The sequence below is a fragment of the Ascaphus truei genome, chromosome 2 (assembly GCF_040206685.1).
Source record: "Ascaphus truei isolate aAscTru1 chromosome 2, aAscTru1.hap1, whole genome shotgun sequence".
NCBI lineage: Eukaryota > Metazoa > Chordata > Amphibia > Anura > Ascaphidae > Ascaphus > Ascaphus truei.
Genome location: NC_134484.1, coordinates 386,444,124 through 386,461,577, shown reverse-complemented (window position 1 = coordinate 386,461,577; position 17,454 = coordinate 386,444,124). Strand labels below are relative to the sequence as shown.

Below are 17,454 nucleotides of genomic sequence, written 5' to 3'. Positions count from 1 at the left end.
GTTTTATATACAACATATTAATTTTAAATATACCATCGCTGTTTGGATTTCAGATCAGTGTGTTTTATGGAATTGTGTACATATTTAATTTAAAAATGATTGTTATTTTACAACCTTAACATGTTCCTCAGTACATGATCATCCTGTTTTTGGTCTTTGTTGTTCAGTTTTCTGTATCGTGTGCTTCTCTGGCACTGAATAAAGAGCAACAGGTATGGCTTTTTTTATTCGAACATAGCTATTTTCATCTTACAAGAATAAGCAAGTATGCTGGGAATTCTTTGGCGAGTCAACTTGCTCTTATCTTTATCCTTGGGTGCAAGAATCTGAGACACAATCTTTTATTTAAAACGTACCCAGTGGTTTCAGTCTTTTAAGAACTGCTGAACCCTTCAATAATTTATTCTATTGTGATTGAATCCCAGTTTAGCTATCCTACGTACTTAAATAAATGGTATTATCGAGATAATAGGGTTTATGTGTATATATCTGTATGTTTACATGAGTATACATACATATCCTCCAACTGTACCTATTTCACATGTTTTTTGGTCCTGTGAGACTAGCCGTACCTATTAAACACAACATTTTTGTGTGTGTGTGTGATTAGATGCATAAAGTAGGTTAGAGGACTTCTCTATGAAATGCTTGAAAGTACCTCCATCCAGCTCCAGTAGAGGAACTACAGTAGTGTGTGTGTGTGTGTGTGTGTGTGTGTGTGTGTGTGTGTGTGTGTGTGTGTGTGTGTGTGTGTGTGTGTGTGTGTGTGTGTGTGTGTGTGTGTGTGTGTGTGTGTGTGTGTGTTAATTTAATATTCCAGAGTGCAAACAGAAGCCAGACGATTCGGTGGCCAGGGGGACCTTTCTCACTCAGGGTGATATATTGGAAGGGAGAGGTCTCTGTAGATATGGTAGATAGAACTCCTAAAACATGGAGCACAAATAGCCAGGCATTGCAGGGAATTAACCCTATGCGCTTTGCTAGGTTGCTTCTTCAGGAATTGATAATGGATCCCCTGAAAAAACTACCTAGCGAAACGTGTAGGGTTAATTCCCTGGACTGCCTCGTCTACACACTGCACACAGAACAAACTATCCACCTGAGTTAGACACTTCCCGCTGATGTTACCAGATGAGACAGGATGGAGACTGTGCAATACCGGTTGCAGAGGAGAATATCCCACATGCTGTCTCTGCGTTCTGAGCTGGAACAACACCACCGAGCTGGCTATAGTTGTGGAAAAAGACTGTGCTTGCCGGTTCCCACTACATGCTCCTGTTTGCAGAAATCCTGTGAGTTTAATTTCAAACTGCGCGAATATAATTTTTTTTACAAGTATCAAACCATGTTGTGCTCCTTGTTTTAGTAGCTCTATCTACCACATCTAGAGAGACTTCTCCCTTCCAATCTACCACCCTAAGTACTATCTGCAGGGTAATTCACAATTGTGAGTGTGCAATTACTAGTACACTATTTTTTGATCCCACCATAAGACCATCTACACTACGCTGGTCCTTTTTTAAATATTTTTTTTTGCACTTAGGTCCTATACTTGAAATGTGTGTGTATGTGTATATAATTGTTATTTGTTTTCTAAATATTGCAATTTAACAGAATGATAACCTTTTTTAAAGCCGCATTCTATTCCACTTGATATTAGGTCTGATTTCTGGCCAATAATTTCCAAAAGAAATATAATTCTTGGACTTGGCTGCTTTTTTAAGAATACAACCAGCAATACAAATCTTCGTGAACATTTTTAATACACTGTAGTTCTTTATGCAACTGATTAAGTCTTATGATGATTTCTTTAATATCCTTTTTAGAACCATCTTCTGGAAGTTGGATGGAACCACACAGATTCTGCTCAGACTGATATTGAGAAACATCTGAACTGCTGTGGATTTCACAGTTATTCTAAAAATGATTCCTGTGGTGCTGTAAGTATATCGATATTGTATAATGAAAACGAACAACTTGGAAAACTCAGTTTTAGTAATTAAAGTAGAAATGGTATTTGCAACATGCTATGTTACAGGTCAATTTTGCCTATATCAAATTCAAATTGTCTTCATATTCTTTATTTCGGAGGTTTGAGATGTGTATATGGATTCATTTTCTGCTATAGGACTTTTTAATGCATGCTAGTGTCTGGCGGGTTATAGATTTTAGGCATTATGGACAGTTTAATGTCCACTAAAATGCTTTAAAAAGTATTTCATTGAAAGTGTCTGTTTTTATTTCTTTGTCTTATAGACCATTTCAGAGCAACCTTGAAGTCGCTGCAGCAGTCTTACCTAATTTAGGGGGTAATTCAATATACTAAGAAGTGTCCGAAAAGCGTCTCTATTCAAGAAAATGGGGTTTGACTGGCTGCTTTGCAGTATATTAAATTAGCCCATTAGTTTTAATCCATTCAAAAGTTCATAAAAGCAGATTGTCTTATGTACAAAGTAATTAATTGGTTTGGTTTTTGGAGTAAAACTTTTAAGTATCAATCTCACCTAAAACACTGTTGATTTCTTAATCACACTCGAACAGGGGGATCTTCTAGTGCTGAATTGTACTTTTTTTTTTTTTTAATTTGTAGCTCTGGGGATACCAAGATCTACTGTTCAATTACTAGCTCGACATTAAAACGGTCATCCAATAGGAAGGGGGACGTTACACCCGCCCCAATGATGTTGCGGCTTCATATTGGTCCATGGGACCTGCAAGATTTGGCATCAATTGTTAAATCTGCTCCTTTTACGCATTGGTTCGAATGCTGTAAAAAAAAAAAACAGCATTAAAAAATGGCTGGGTAGGATTGCTGCTTTAAGCAATTGAAAAAATGATCAAGCGTTTAAAGCCATTAAACAAACAATAACAGGTTAGGCAACATTCCTTTTACTTTATTGAAAATTCATTATACTTCAAAGTTAACACAAGTACATACAGATCTATTTTAGAATTTCTCGATAAGCCTCTTTCATTCACACAAATAGCGGCACAACGGATATAAAGTTATTCTTTTCACACACTCAGTACCACATGATTGGCGTAAAGCAGACATGGTGCCTTTATTTAAATAGGGAGCTAGATCACTACTGGGGAATTAAAGACTTGTAAGCCTGACATCTATAGTGGGGAAGCTACTTTAAGGTTCAGCATGGGATAATATTCAGGAATATCTAATGGATAACAAAATTATTACCGTAGTAATAGTCAGTAATATTTAGCATGGATTTATGAAGGATAGGTCGTGCAAACTAACCTGTCTGGTTTCTTTGAGGTGGTAACTAGGAATTTAGACCAGGGTAATGCAGTTGATGTGGTTGTCACGGTAGACCAGGCTATGGGGTGGGATTGCAAATGGCAGACAGAACGAAGGAATTCAATAAAACAAGTTTATTTTGTCTGTGGCAAACAGGAGCGACACAATACTTCAGGGTTACACTTGCCAAAACCTGGGTTACGGGGGAATCCTAGCTTGCTAGGTGCTGGTCGCTGCTACAGTAAGCTTATCCAGGATGTCTACCATACACAGAGAGTCTCTGGGTACCATGGTACCATAAGGTAACAAAAAAATGAAAGACAGCACGCACAATGACTGATAATGAAAAAATAATATTAATAGGTGCAAACGGGAACAGAGAGGACACTATTTCCTCTCAAATAGACAATAAAGCACAAACGTTCCCAGCACTCACAAAAATGGATCAGAGAATAAAGGGATATGCCAAAATCAAGTTTAATTATACACGTATGATGCATCATACGTGTATAATTAAACTTGATTTTGGCATATCCCTTTATTCTCTGATCCATTTTTTTGAGTGCTGGGAACGTTTGTGCTTTATGGTACCATAAGGATTCTGGTTGCATCCTAGCAAGTTTAAAAGTCCAGCTCGTTTATACCACCGAGCCTCGTACTGGATCTGTGTGTTTCTGGCAAAAACCTTGCAGTAACACACAACTGTCTCCCAGACTGTAAGTCTGGATCTAATCTGATTAATTGTGATTGGCAGGGGTTTACATAGTTTCCCAGACTCCATCTGAAACCACGGAGGACTGGGTGCCAACCAATCAGAGCACGGATGGTTTGTCTGCCAATCACAGAGCGAGGGCACGCCTATGATGAGCCAATCAGGGCCATGGGAGGTAACAGTGCTTTAGGACAGCCTTAGGAGAGTGGGCAATTCAAACTAACCAATGGGAACTGGGTCGGTTTGGGCTAGCACTTAGGCCACAGTTTCTAGTTTCAGCCTGATACCTCCTGCAGAGATAGATGCCTTAGAGTCTGGGGTGAACAATGGCTCTGCTTTTGAAGTGTATGTTCCACAGACCTGAGTAAGCACCCTTCCCCACCCCACGTGTCCAAAAGCAACTTAACCAGGCCATCTGTGGATATCAGGCCCAGATTCCTGTGTGTGCTGTCTGGCTAAGAGAATTACCAGCCCAACACTCAAAGGAGTCCTACAAATATATTACATTACATATGCATGGGGAATAAACTGTTTTATACACAGAAACACACTGGCCTGCCATTTTGGCTGCAATAAATTCTCTTTTAGCCTGTAATATAGGCTTCCTCTGGATCAAAATCCTATAAATAAAAATATAGAATATGTTTCTGTTAACAAAATTTAACATAGGTTGAACTTGATTGACGTATATATTTTTTCAACCTCATTTACTATGTAACTATGTAAAATTATTGGTGTTTTTCAACGTTTTACTAGCCCTATTGGTCCCGGAGAATTTAGACGTGGTGTAGGCTGTGATCATTGTGTAATGCATTTCCGGGTAATTTTTTGTTAACACAACAAGCCTAAATTGATAATAATATCACTATTTAAGTAAGAATCACTCTTTTAGTAACTGGACATATTTGGAAATATACAGCAAACCGAACACAAGCTACTGAATGTGTCATGTAATAGTATAAAATTAAAAAAGTATATTTTTACAGTGATTGTTTACAGAGATACTGTATTGTCTTTCATAAAGTAAAGCTTTCTTGTAAATGAATCATAGCAAGGTACTGTATATTAGCAGCAGTGTGCAAAGTATTTGTGAATTTAAAATGTATATGACTTTTTCTGTAAGGTTTTCATTATTGAATTGAACATTAGAATATAATATGAAGTAAATTTTACGTACCATTTTTATACTGTAACTTTTTACAAACCAGCAAGACCTGCTATACATTTTCAAAAAGGAGCCTTGCAGCAGAAATATTTAAAATAACATGGGATACTGAGGATCCCATATAAATCCCCTTACTAATTAGAATACTGTCTTGCAGTTCAAAGTTGTAGAAGTCGCCTTGGTTCTGAAGAAATATGAGAGGTTTTTTTTAGAGCTGAAAACTCGAAACCTCACACTTTTTTTTTTTTTTGTCTTTTTTTCCTTTGAGATTCCTGAATGCTCTGTATGCTATATTTCAACTAGGAAGAACTTCCATGATGGCTCCCTAAGAGGTATCACAACCTGCAATTAAGCTAAAGTTAATCAACAATTATCTTTTTTGTAGGCGTGCGTTGCATCCCAAACATGCTCAACCTGTGCATCAATAATTGAAAGACATGCAGAGGAAGTGCTGAGAGTTGTGGGAGGAATTGGGTTCTTTTTCAGTTTTACTGAGGTAGGTCACATTATACATATGGTCATGTTTTTGGTTTGCAGATAATTAAAGCTGTTAAAGTGTATTCTTCTTTTACTTTCCTGTGATGATCTTGTCCTTTTGGGGAGAATAGCTGCCACCAACATCATATTATATTGTGCGCCGTCTGTCGGCATCAATATAGGCTGCTTTTTTGTTGTATCCTGTGAAAAATTACTGTAAAGAAGTCGAAATAGAACATCTAAGAGTATGGTTCCTCAACGAGTGCTTTTGCACTATAGAAGCACTGGAAACAGATACAGTGAAAACCACATCAGCTGTAAAAATGCAAACACTATAGACCATCCCTGAATTCCTTTTTTTTTTTTTTGGTAATGATTAATGACATTTTCTGTGTGTAGAAAATATATACTCTATTTGATTATATTTATTTTATCCAAATGTACAAAATACATATTTAATATAAATAATCCAATCACATGCAATCCGTTGATAAACAACAATATCATAATACAAGCCTATATACGTTTGTAGGGATATGCTATAAACTACCAAATGCCTGTGAGATTGAGGAAGACAAAATACTTGTGCAAATAAAGAAAAGGCATCAAAACTGGGTCATGTTTGCATAATGGGTGATTTTAATTATCCAGACATAGATTCGGGCAATAAGATTAGCATCACAACGTAAGGAAGCAGGTTTTTGGGAGCGCTTAAAGACAATTACATTACCCAAATTAATGAGGAACCAACCAGGAGAGGGGCAATACTAGTTTGGTAATATCAAACAATGTAGAAGTAGGGTTGCCAGGTGGCTTGTTCAAAAATACTGGAAAGGTGCAATGCGAGCGAGAATTGTTGGTGGGGAAGAATGTTATTTATAAATGACCTGACTGTTACATAATTTGTTCTAAATTTCACTCCAAGTATTCACCAATTTATATTCTTTTTCGTAAAAAATCTGGGGAGGAGTCTTGGAAGGGAGTGCCCTTCCGAGGATTTTTTTTAGGAAATAGAATATAAATTGGTGAATACTTGGAGTGAAATTTAGAAAAAATTACACCACAGTCAGGTCATTAATAAATAATATTATTCCTCTCCAACGATTCTTGCTCGCATTGCACCTTTCCAGTATTTTTTATGAATAACTTACCTGCAGTCAAACTGTACATGGCGAGCAATACTAATCTTAATGCTTCTCTCAAAATTCCAAGATTGTTGCACTTCTCCTCATCCTCTCTCTCCCCTTATTCGCTCACCCTCCCACTCCCTCATCCTCCCTCCCTTCATCCTCTCTCATTCCCCCCCTTCATCCTCTCTCAATCCCCCTCCTCCCTTCACCCTCTCTCGTCCCCCTCCCTTAATCCTCTCTCATCCCCACTCCCTTCATCCACTCATCACCCTCCCTTCATCCTCTCATCCTCCTCCCTTCATCCTCTCAACCCCCTCCCTTTATCCTCTCATCCCCCTCCCTTCATCCTCTCACCCACCCTCCCTTCATCCTCACCCCCTCCTTCATCCTCACCCCCTCCTTCATCCTCACCCTCTCCTTCATCCTCTCCCCCTCCTTCATCCTCACCCCCCTCCCTTCACCCTCTCACCCCCTCCCTTCATCCTCTCTCAACCCCACCCCTCCCTTCATCTTCTCTCACCTCCTCTCCCTTCATCCTCTCACCCCCACCTCCCTATCATTATCACCCCCACAGGACAGCCAGAGAAAACACACCCCAGGACAAAACAGAACAAATAGACACAGGACACAGCCTCAACTCTCTCTGCTCCATGCTTTTCCTCCTCTCTTTGGCCCCAGGTTCCTGCCGCCACCTCCTGATTGGCTGCATTACACTGCAGCAGCAAATCAGGATGGAGGAAGCTGCCCAGCCCCCTAGCAGCAGCTGCAGCAGTCCTGCTCTATCCCTTCTTGGGGGAAATCCCACAATTGGTTACTAAGGTCAGAGAGGTAATACCGGACACATACATACCGGGCAGGCTCCACCAGGTCTGGCAGAGCAAGTGGCATCCTGGAGGACTGCCATTGATCTCCGGACTTGGTACTCCGAATTTCCCCGCTGACCAAATGCTATTCTCACTTCTGGGCATCCTCTTGCTGCTTTGAATTCCAATGTCCAGCAGACTTACCGGCGCCTATGAGTTAGCTTGGGCAGCCTGTTTGGACATCGGTTCCGAATGTAAAAAGCACATTAATAATGTAAAGTATATTTTACTACACTTCTGAGTTTGGGGAACAGGGGACAGAAAAGGAAAAGAAATGTAGTTTTATTTCTATCTGCCTTATTCCCCACACACTTTCCTTTGGACTCAGTCTGGACTCTGAGTCTCCCCTCAACCTTATATACGGTTGGGGCACCCATAAACCCTATACTGGTTGTGAGTCACCTTTGCACTTGCTGGGTTATCCCCCTTAACCTAGGGATTCCCTCAGCCACAGGAATACATGTTTTATCCCTGTGCCTCATTCTCCTTTCTGAGCTGTGCTGAAGCAGGGTACCCTAGTGGTGAGTCACACTTGCATTTTCAAGGGGAGGTATTTCCAGGACAATGTGCCTACATGTATCCAAGACTCAGGCATGATTCCCGGGTACATTTATAGGGGAACCGACAACTCCGGACCCCAACCTCCTAGGCACATTCTGTCAACAGTTCCTCTGCAAAACCCCCTTGAAACTCAAACCCTACCAATCGCTGCTTGATTGTATTCCCGGAAAGGGAAAAACACAAAAAATACTTTAAATACATACAATACATTGGAATGATACAATGTTAATGGGCCCAAGAGCAAACTCTCTTGGACCCTTATACACAGATCAGGGGTAACCAAAACGGGCTTGACCTTTATTAGAGAGCTTGGTTTACCCCCCTACCGTCACAGAGAGGATATGATAACTATATACAATAATATTCAGGGACAATACAATGATCTTTCAAAAGAACTATTCATCCCAAGGGCAGTACAAAGGACTCCTCGGGGTCATCCCTTAAGTTTGGAGGAAAGGAGATTTCACCAGCAACAAAGAAAAGGGTTATTTTCTGTAAGATGTAGAAAAAACGAATATACAGATGCAGCAACGAGTATTAGAACTCTGCCTGGGTAGATTCTGGGGCAGTCTCACAGTAAATGCCTCAATGTTGCTGCAACATTGCCTCAACATTTCTGTGAGATTCTTAATGGCCCATCGGATTAACACAGCGGGGGGTCCCTGCAAACTGAATGGGACTGCAGGGACCCCCTGCTGTGTTAAACCGATGGCCCATTAAGAATCTCACAGAAATGTTGAGACAATGTTGAGGCCTTTACTGTGAGACTGCCCCAGAATCTCCCAGGAATGTCTCAGGTAAGTGTTCTAATACTGGTGGCTGCATCAGTAAGCTCTAGGAAATACAGACCATAGGATCAAAGATTTTGAAGTTGTAAATTAATCAAAGTGTAGCATACAGTAAATCAGGTTAAGAGGGTATATATAAATAGATATATAGGAGGGTAGGACACATCAATGGGTATTTGTGAAATATTGCAATTAGAACACTCAGCTGTGATTTTAGATAAATTCCTCAGTGAATTTCCAATACTTTATAAACATCTCAGTGTCTCCGGTATGCCCAGTGTGGGGTAACAGCTTACTCACGATCATTCACCGTCCTGCCCCTGCAGCTGATGGAACTCACATGCTGATCAGCTATCTGTAAGTGCTCAGTAACCCCGAGTGCGTCTCTTCGATGGTAAGCGTCAGAAAAATAGTAACTATATCGATGAGACTGCAGCTCCAAGCTACAGTCTCATCGATATATTTACTATTTTTCTTTACAGTAGGGGCCGATAAAATGTGGAATTCATTACCCATGGAGACTGTGATGGCAGATACAATAGATATCTTCTAAAAAAATGTTGGGCATCATTTTAGAAAGGAAAGGTATACAGGAATATCCAAAATAAGTAAACATGGGACAGATGTTGATCCAGGGAGTAATCTGATTGCCAATATTTGGAGTCAGGAAGGAATTTATTTTTCCCCTTATGAGATATCATTGATGATATTTCACATGGGTTTTTTTGTTTGCCTTCATCTGGATCAATACAGTTAAGTACAAATATAGAAAAAAGTAGCTGTCTAAATTTAGCATAGGTTGAACTTGATGGACGCATGTCTTTTTTTCAACCTCATCTACTATGTACTGTAACTATATAATATAAACAAATACAAATATATAATACAAACCTAACAAAAAACTTTAATATAATTTAATTAATGCAAAAAAATGTATATGAAACAAAATGGAGTGTTGTTTGTATTTTGAATATATTTTTTAATACTTACCTCGGTGCATTTTTATCTTTTTTCTTTTCTGTTGTTCTGCATTTACATCCTCCCAAGGACACTTTTATAATCTCTGCCATACTGCAAAAGTCTCATACATTTTCTGTATATAGTGTGTGTGTGTATATTGATATCATGATATATATTTATATCTATATATAATCAGTGGTTGATAAATCACCAAAAAATCTACTCGCCACACAAAAAAATCTACTCGCCACCTAGTACCAAACGTGTGCTGCTTGGGCCAATATTTACTCGCCTGGGGGTTAAATCCACTCGCCCGGGGCGAGCAAATGTATAGGTTTGTCGAACACTGTATATAATTATATATTACACGTGTTACACCGCCGGAAGAAGAGATCGGTGTATCTCGAAAGCTTGCACAAATAAAAGCATTTAGTTATCCACAGAACGGTATAGCCTATTCGTTTTTGATTATTAAGCTCAGCTAACACGGTACAGATAAATACATATATATCTGTGTGTTTGTGTCCTCTGGAGTGCCTCCTTCCTGTGCTCCATGAATCACAAGCTGCTGGTACAGTAAGTGTGAGAGTCGAAGTTGGATAGTGAGCCGGCTGGATCAGCTGTTCGTGCAATCTTGCTACTCCGACCATGCAGAGTCTTGCGGTGTGAGTGGAACTCTCAGGCCAAACATGCAACCACATAAGCAAAAATTACAGAGTTTTAAGGGTTCACAATGCTCCGCACCAATCGACTAGCATCGGGTCTCCGAAGGGAGAACTGCGTGCAGGCGTTCTACTCGTTTTGTGATATCACAGTCACTTCATCAAGGGATATCATCCATTGAACGGACAATGGTGTATATAAGTCTTGAAACAGGCTCAACAGGTGTAACACCTATCTAATAATTAAAGGTGAACAAAAAGAATGATTCCTGCGCTCCTACCAATTAGGCTAAAATAAAATAGTGATCTCATAAATAAGGGTTATTTAGTTAAACCCTTTGGCCAACGAGTTATAAGCCTGCAGCCAACGTCAAGGCATAACCAAATTTGCAGGTACCTACACTGAATACTGCACCGACACACTTTATTCGAGCAAATACCCAGTATGTACCTGGCAGATACCTGGAATGCGCCGCTCCTCACCTCTGACAAGCCCCGTTGCGTTTGCCTTCCCAGCCTGGGTTCATGCCTGGCTGACGGGCGGCTGATCTGTTAAATGATAATGATTAGGATTTAATAGGCTGCAATGCTTCGCGTGTCTACCAGATGGCATAAATTCATGAATTGTAATGCAGTATATATATATATACTGTGCAGTATTGCAGCCAGCGGGAATAAAATGCTTCAATCCCTGCCTGGAAAATACCTCAATGCACTCGGGCAGAAAACAGTCACAAACATCAATACACCCGAGTATACCCGAATTCGTGGGACTAGCCGAGCTCGAATAAAGTGTGTCACCAGTGTATATGTAATTATATATAATAGTGCAATTAAAAGCTGGCCAAAGACAGTATCATAGTTACCTTACTGTAGAGGTAAACTGTGGGTGCACAAATTCCCTGGTGGGAATAGAATACAACTTACACATATTTCTTTCTGTCACCCTTATACATTGACCTACTCTTGGAGGGTGATGTGCAGACTGGCACTGGAGTGTATTATACCTGCACTAATTGTAAAATTGGTAGTGGCTCTGTCCTGAAGGGAGGAGACATACAGATGCAGCGGCTGTTATCCGATCATTTCTCAAAATGGTTTTCGAGATTTCCCCGAGATTCTTTCAAAAATTGCCTCAACAGACGAATGGCCCATTGGATTAACACAGCAGGGGTCCCTGCTGTGTGAATCCTACTGGGGTCTGCCTGTCTGTAAGAGACGCGCAGTATGAGAGAGGCTGAATCAGTCACTCTAGCTGCGTGCCTTTCACAGGCGATCACAGGCCTTTTATTTAATTTGAAACATTACAGTAATTTAGCATGGGGTCTCCCAGAGCTGAACCGCATTGATTTCAGGTCTGGGGACCCCCTATTTCCTGAGATACAGGCCCCATTGTAGGGGCTGGTATCCCTGCCATGATAAAATCCTGTGGGTCACGTGACAGAGGGATACCGGCACCCCATAACGGGGCCTGTATCTCGGGAAGGAGGGGATCCCCTAGGCTGAAATCAACTTTGTTCAGCTCAGGAGACCCCTGCTCACGCACACTAGTATCAAACACCCCCCCCCCCCCCAAAATAAAAAAATCATTACCTTAGTGGATAGCTGCTAAGGTAAGGAAGCTGCTTACATTTTATTTTTATTTAGTGTGCATGAGCAAAGGGTCTCCTGAGCTGAACAAAGTTGATTTCAGCCTCGGGGACCCACTACTTTCCAAGATACAGGCCCCGGTATGCCGGTATCCCTGCCATGTTAAAATCCACGTGGGATCTAAACAGAGCAGAGGGATACCGGCACCCCATACCGGGCCTGTATCTCGGGAAGTAGGGTGTCCTCGAGGCTGAAATCAACTTTGTTCAGCTCAGGAGACCCCCTGCTCGCAAACACTATAAAAAGAAATAAAATGTAAGCAGGTTCATTACCTTAGCAGCTTGCCGCTAAGGCAATGAAGGGGTTAAGGCACAATACCGTAGTAGGTTTATTGGGGGCAGAGGGGGTGTGTGAAGGGGTATTTGGCCCTTGAATCACCCACCTACCCCCAATAAACATTACAATATTTACTACCCACCCACTAATACACACCCACCACCTGTGTCCCCACATAAAACATTTTTTCTTCTGCACAGGATTGATACTAGAGGCCGGCGGGGGTCCTCGGGTGGTCCCCGCCGGCCTGCGGTATCAATCCAGTGCATAAAAAAATGCAAAACATTCAAATAAATACACCCACCCCAATACATACAGTACAGTAATGGAAAAATTACTATTATCCAGATATGGATAATAATGCATTTGCCCATTTAAAATAAAACATAAATCAGCAGCATAAAATAAATTAAACTGGCACTTACCCCTGCAAGGATGAAGGCTGTCCTCATCCTCATGAGCGTCCTTGTCCTCCGTGGGCATCAACAGCAACAGCACAATAAAAAAAATTGACTGGCATGGTGGCACTCCCAGCAGCCACTATGCCATGCAATGGTGCACCTGCAAAAAATAAAAACATGCATAAAAAAAACCCACATTGCAATTCCTGAAAAATAAAGGCCAAAACACCAATTGAATGGCAAGGTCGCACACCCATTATGGCAAGGAGGCACACCCATGCCCTGTGGGCATGAGATGCCACTATGCAATGCAATGCAATGGGGAAACCTAAAAAAAATAACACATTAAAAAAAACAAAAACATATTTTTCTTATTTTTTTATGTCTTCACCCACCGAAGCAGACTCCATTTTTTTTGTACAAATTGTTAAACTTATTTTATCATTTTGATCATGTTACTTTAGCCAAGCCTGTTTTTAATTTATTGGTTTTAATATGTTTATAATTGTTCTTTATGTATTTAGTACTATTAGAGTACTTATCAATATTATTAAGATTTGGATGTGCACATGCGTCCTTTTATACTATCTCTAGTGATAAATCATTACGAGTTTGATTTCGTTTATCTATTATTAGTTGCTGGAGCATTCAAGCTTATATTTGTATATTTCCAATTGTCCAGTTTATGATTCTTCCCTGCATTCCTTCATTTTTCACTTCCCTGTCCCCCCTCTCCTTTCTTTCCCATCCCTAGTCTGTATATTGGCACTTTCTATTCATTGATACATTTTGTTTTTACATATACAATTCAGTGTCACTATTGTGGGTCAGTATATCAAATAATTTTATAATTACTTTTTAGTTGTTGTATCTCTGCATTTCCACTATGTGTTTGTCACCTTTAATTATAAGATAGGTGTTCCCCCTGTTGAGCCTGTTTCAAGACCTATATAAATCATTGTCCGTTCAATATATGATATCCCTTGATGAAGTGACTGCGATGTCATGAAACGCGTAGGACGCCTGCATGCAATTCTCCCTTCGGAGACCCATTGCCAAAATTGACGGAGGTTTCTCCACACTGTCAGACAAACCAGCGATGCTAGTCGATTGGTGCAGAGCATTGTGAACCCTTGAGACTATTAATGAATAAATAATATATAGGTCTAAAACGTATGTCTTATATCACATATATGCATTTATCAACCCAATATAACAGTGTTGGTGGCAGTGCTAGATTACTACTATGTGAGATCTACTACCCCAGTAAATAAAGTCACGGAAGAAAATGAAAAGGTATTTGGAGATGCGATTGGAAAGAGTCTAACAATTGTTTTCTTTTTCTAGATTCTTGGAGTTTGGTTGACCCACAGATATAGAAACCAGAAGGATCCACGTGCAAACCCCAGTGCGTTTCTTTGATTAGAAATTTTTTCTAAGACTACTTGATCTTTCAGTGTACTTATTTAATACATAATACTCTGCAGCTCTCTCAATTTGCTGTGGTTGATCTGTGTGAAGGAGAAATGTCTTCAACTGTGAACTTTTTCTTTTCTTTTAAAGGGACATAGAGTATATTTCTGTTAATGAATTGTGACGCTTGACAAGAGCAACCCCAGTTACCTATACCTTTTAGCCCCGGAGAGGGCGCTCATGATTTACAGCCAAGCACTACAGACTCTCTTGGTACTTTTCATAAGTCATTTCAGTGGTTAATATAATGATTTCTCCCTACCATATTCATCTCAAAATTATGTACAAAAGGTATTGTACGTCATTGGCTGTGTCATTCGTATTCACGATTGCCTTTTTACAGTATGTCAAACTTGTTATACAAGGAATGTTTTAATTATAGGAATGTCCTCAAGACCTTAGATTAAGATCAGTATTTACTCAGCAAGTAATGTTTGTACTGCACTTTTTAAGATTATACAAAGATGCCTTCTTGTACACACACACACACACACACACACACACACACACACACACACACACACATACACACACTTCTGTCAAACATCTCATCTATTTCATTTTAATAAAACACTATCTAGTTAACGTTAATAAAGTATTTAAATATCTGACTTAATCATTTTTGGATGTACTTTAATGTCAAACTATTAGTACAGAGGCTGATGGCATTATTCTAAGCAACCAGAGGAGAACCGGTTTGTAGTATTTAACAATTTTGCTGCCAGAAGGTCCTACACTACATTTCTCAGAAAGGTCTTCTGGCATCAAAGGTTTAATTAAATGGCAAAGTCAGCAAATCAAATAAATGGGACATGCTTTTTTGACTTAAAGATGGGTCGTGTGCTATTTGTGTTAACTTGGTGTAAGTAGGATGTAAGATGAAAATCTGAAGCAGAATTGCATAGTGTAATTGTAATACCTTTGATTAGTTGGAGAGTTGATTGATGAACAGTATTTTGTGCAAATCAAAATATGGAAACTTTTTTCATATTTTCTCACTCGTTCATGACTACATTCATGTGGCAATGTTTTCTTATTGTTAAACAAATCTAATAACAGAGCTCTGAATGTGTTGGAATGATGGAACTGCCATTCATTTTTGTGGGGTTCGCAACAGTTTCTGTCAAACTATTAAAACTGTGAATCCATACTCTTTGTCTTCTTCAATTACAGATTGGATTTTACCTTGCATTACAGTACTGAATGATAATAATAAGAATAATGATAACTTTATTTCATTTTTATTTCACAATTAAAGTATAGTGCATGGTACACAGCACCTAGGAATTTTACAGACACAGAAGGGAAAACTGTAATGTTGAAAGTGTTTGTGTGTTCTTTCTGTAAACAGGTGACAAATGCTCATAATGACAGATTTGTCGTGAAAAACGAAGGGTACTTGTCAGTTGGAGTGCAGCCCGCTTTAAGGAAAGCATTGATATATAATCATCTCTGAAGACTACAGAAAATATTATCATGCACTAACCTGTCATGCTCAAAAAAATTATGTCCAGTTCTTTTTACTGCAGAAAATAACAGCAGCACTATTATGGAACTGAAGTAAAATATGAGTTTATTGCAATTGACTTTGCAGTCCCAAAGGTCAATATTGTGACCGATCCGATGATTGCAATAAACACTTATTTTGATTCCGTTCCATGAGAGTGTCAGCATTAACTTCTGAGTACTATGGCCCTTATTCTGTAAAGTGTGATAAGTGCAGATAACGTGCATGAAAAGCCCCATTAAAGTCAATGAGGCTGTTCATGCGATAACACGTCATCTGCGCTTATCACACCCTACAGAATAAGGACCATTACTTTAATCAATAATTAGAGAGACTTACCATTTCTATATACTAGGTGGTGCAGTCTGTTTACTGTTGTATATCTAGAATAAGGGCCAATGTGTCTACTGTAGTTGACTGAAACGAAGTTCACTAGACCAGTTTCAGTTATTCTTTCCCTTGAACAAATTAATTTTGCACATCTGAGTCTTGCAACTATTTCCAAAGTCGTAAAGTGTTTATGGAAGGCATAAGGCCTCGGTCCCGCTGCGCTCGTTGGCGCGGGCGGCCACACGCGAGTTCCCCACCAGCAGGGGAATCCTCGCGAGCCGGTCGCGGTCCCCCCTGGCGGCACAGCGCACTACACGCTGTGGCGCGTCAGCCGCTAGGGGACACAAGAAAATGGTGATGTCTAGCGTTGACGCGTCACGTGGTGTGGCTGTGAGCCAATGGGGAGGGGAGGCTTCGGGAGGAGCAGAGGCTTCGGGGAGCGGGGAGGAGTGTGGAGTGAAAGCGTGAGTGCCTGTCTGTGTGTGTGTCTGAGTGCGTGCGTGCCTGTCTGTGTGTGTGTATGTGTGTGCCTGAGTGCGAGTGCCTGCCTCTGTCTGTGTGTGTGTGTATGAGTGCGTGAGTGCCTGCCTGTGTGTGCGCGCGTGTGTGTGTGTGTGTGTGTATGAGTGCGTGACTGCCTGCCTGTGTGTGCGCGTGTGTGTGTGTGTGTGTATGTATGAGTGCCTGCGTGTGTGTGTGTGTTTTACTTACCATCAGCAGCTCCCTCCTGCAGCCCGTGGAGGGAGGGAGGGGGGGGGAGAGTAGCGGGTCCCTCCGCTCAAGCCACACACCCCCTCCCTGTCAATCCTCCCACTCCCGCCCACCTCCCGCTCCCTACAGACCGCATATCGCGGTCTGTGTAGTGTCAGCGCACCGCCTGTCTGCAGTGCGGGCGCGCTGACTCTGGGAGCGGGGCCTTAGCCTAAGATGGTTATTACCGCAACCAGTGTGGCCGTGTAGCCAGCAGAAATTAATAAGCCTTGCTTTACTTTCTATGTAAGTCAAAAGGATAATTATTAGTAAATAATCACCTTCTTTGTTTTATGTAATAGTTTATAGAAATCTATGACTGGGTTACAGGTCTTGTCAAAGTGACTGTACTATTGACCATATTGTTTAGATGGGTCTGTTCCTTTTTTATTTTTTTCCCCCTGAGAGCCAGAATCTGTAAAATCGATTTGAATCATAAATAATTGTATCAGATGTGTTAATCTAGAAAACAAGATTGGGATACTAATGTTCT

The 17,454-nt window shown here is 40.4% G+C and overlaps 1 protein-coding gene across 2 annotated transcripts in view; it reads left to right on the top strand.

Moving 5' to 3' along the window:
* Positions 1-15,524, top strand: part of TSPAN13 (tetraspanin 13) — a 56,356-nt gene extending 40,832 nt beyond the window's left edge. For both annotated transcript variants that reach the window (XM_075587202.1, XM_075587203.1), the window contains exons 3-6: positions 132-212; positions 1,827-1,940; positions 5,519-5,629; positions 14,249-15,524. In XM_075587202.1, coding sequence (XP_075443317.1) covers positions 132-212; positions 1,827-1,940; positions 5,519-5,629; positions 14,249-14,323 — 381 coding nt within the window. In that variant the 3' untranslated portion in view covers positions 14,324-15,524. The remainder of the gene's footprint in view (positions 1-131; positions 213-1,826; positions 1,941-5,518; positions 5,630-14,248) is intronic.
* The last annotated feature ends 1,930 nt before the right edge of the window (positions 15,525-17,454 follow it).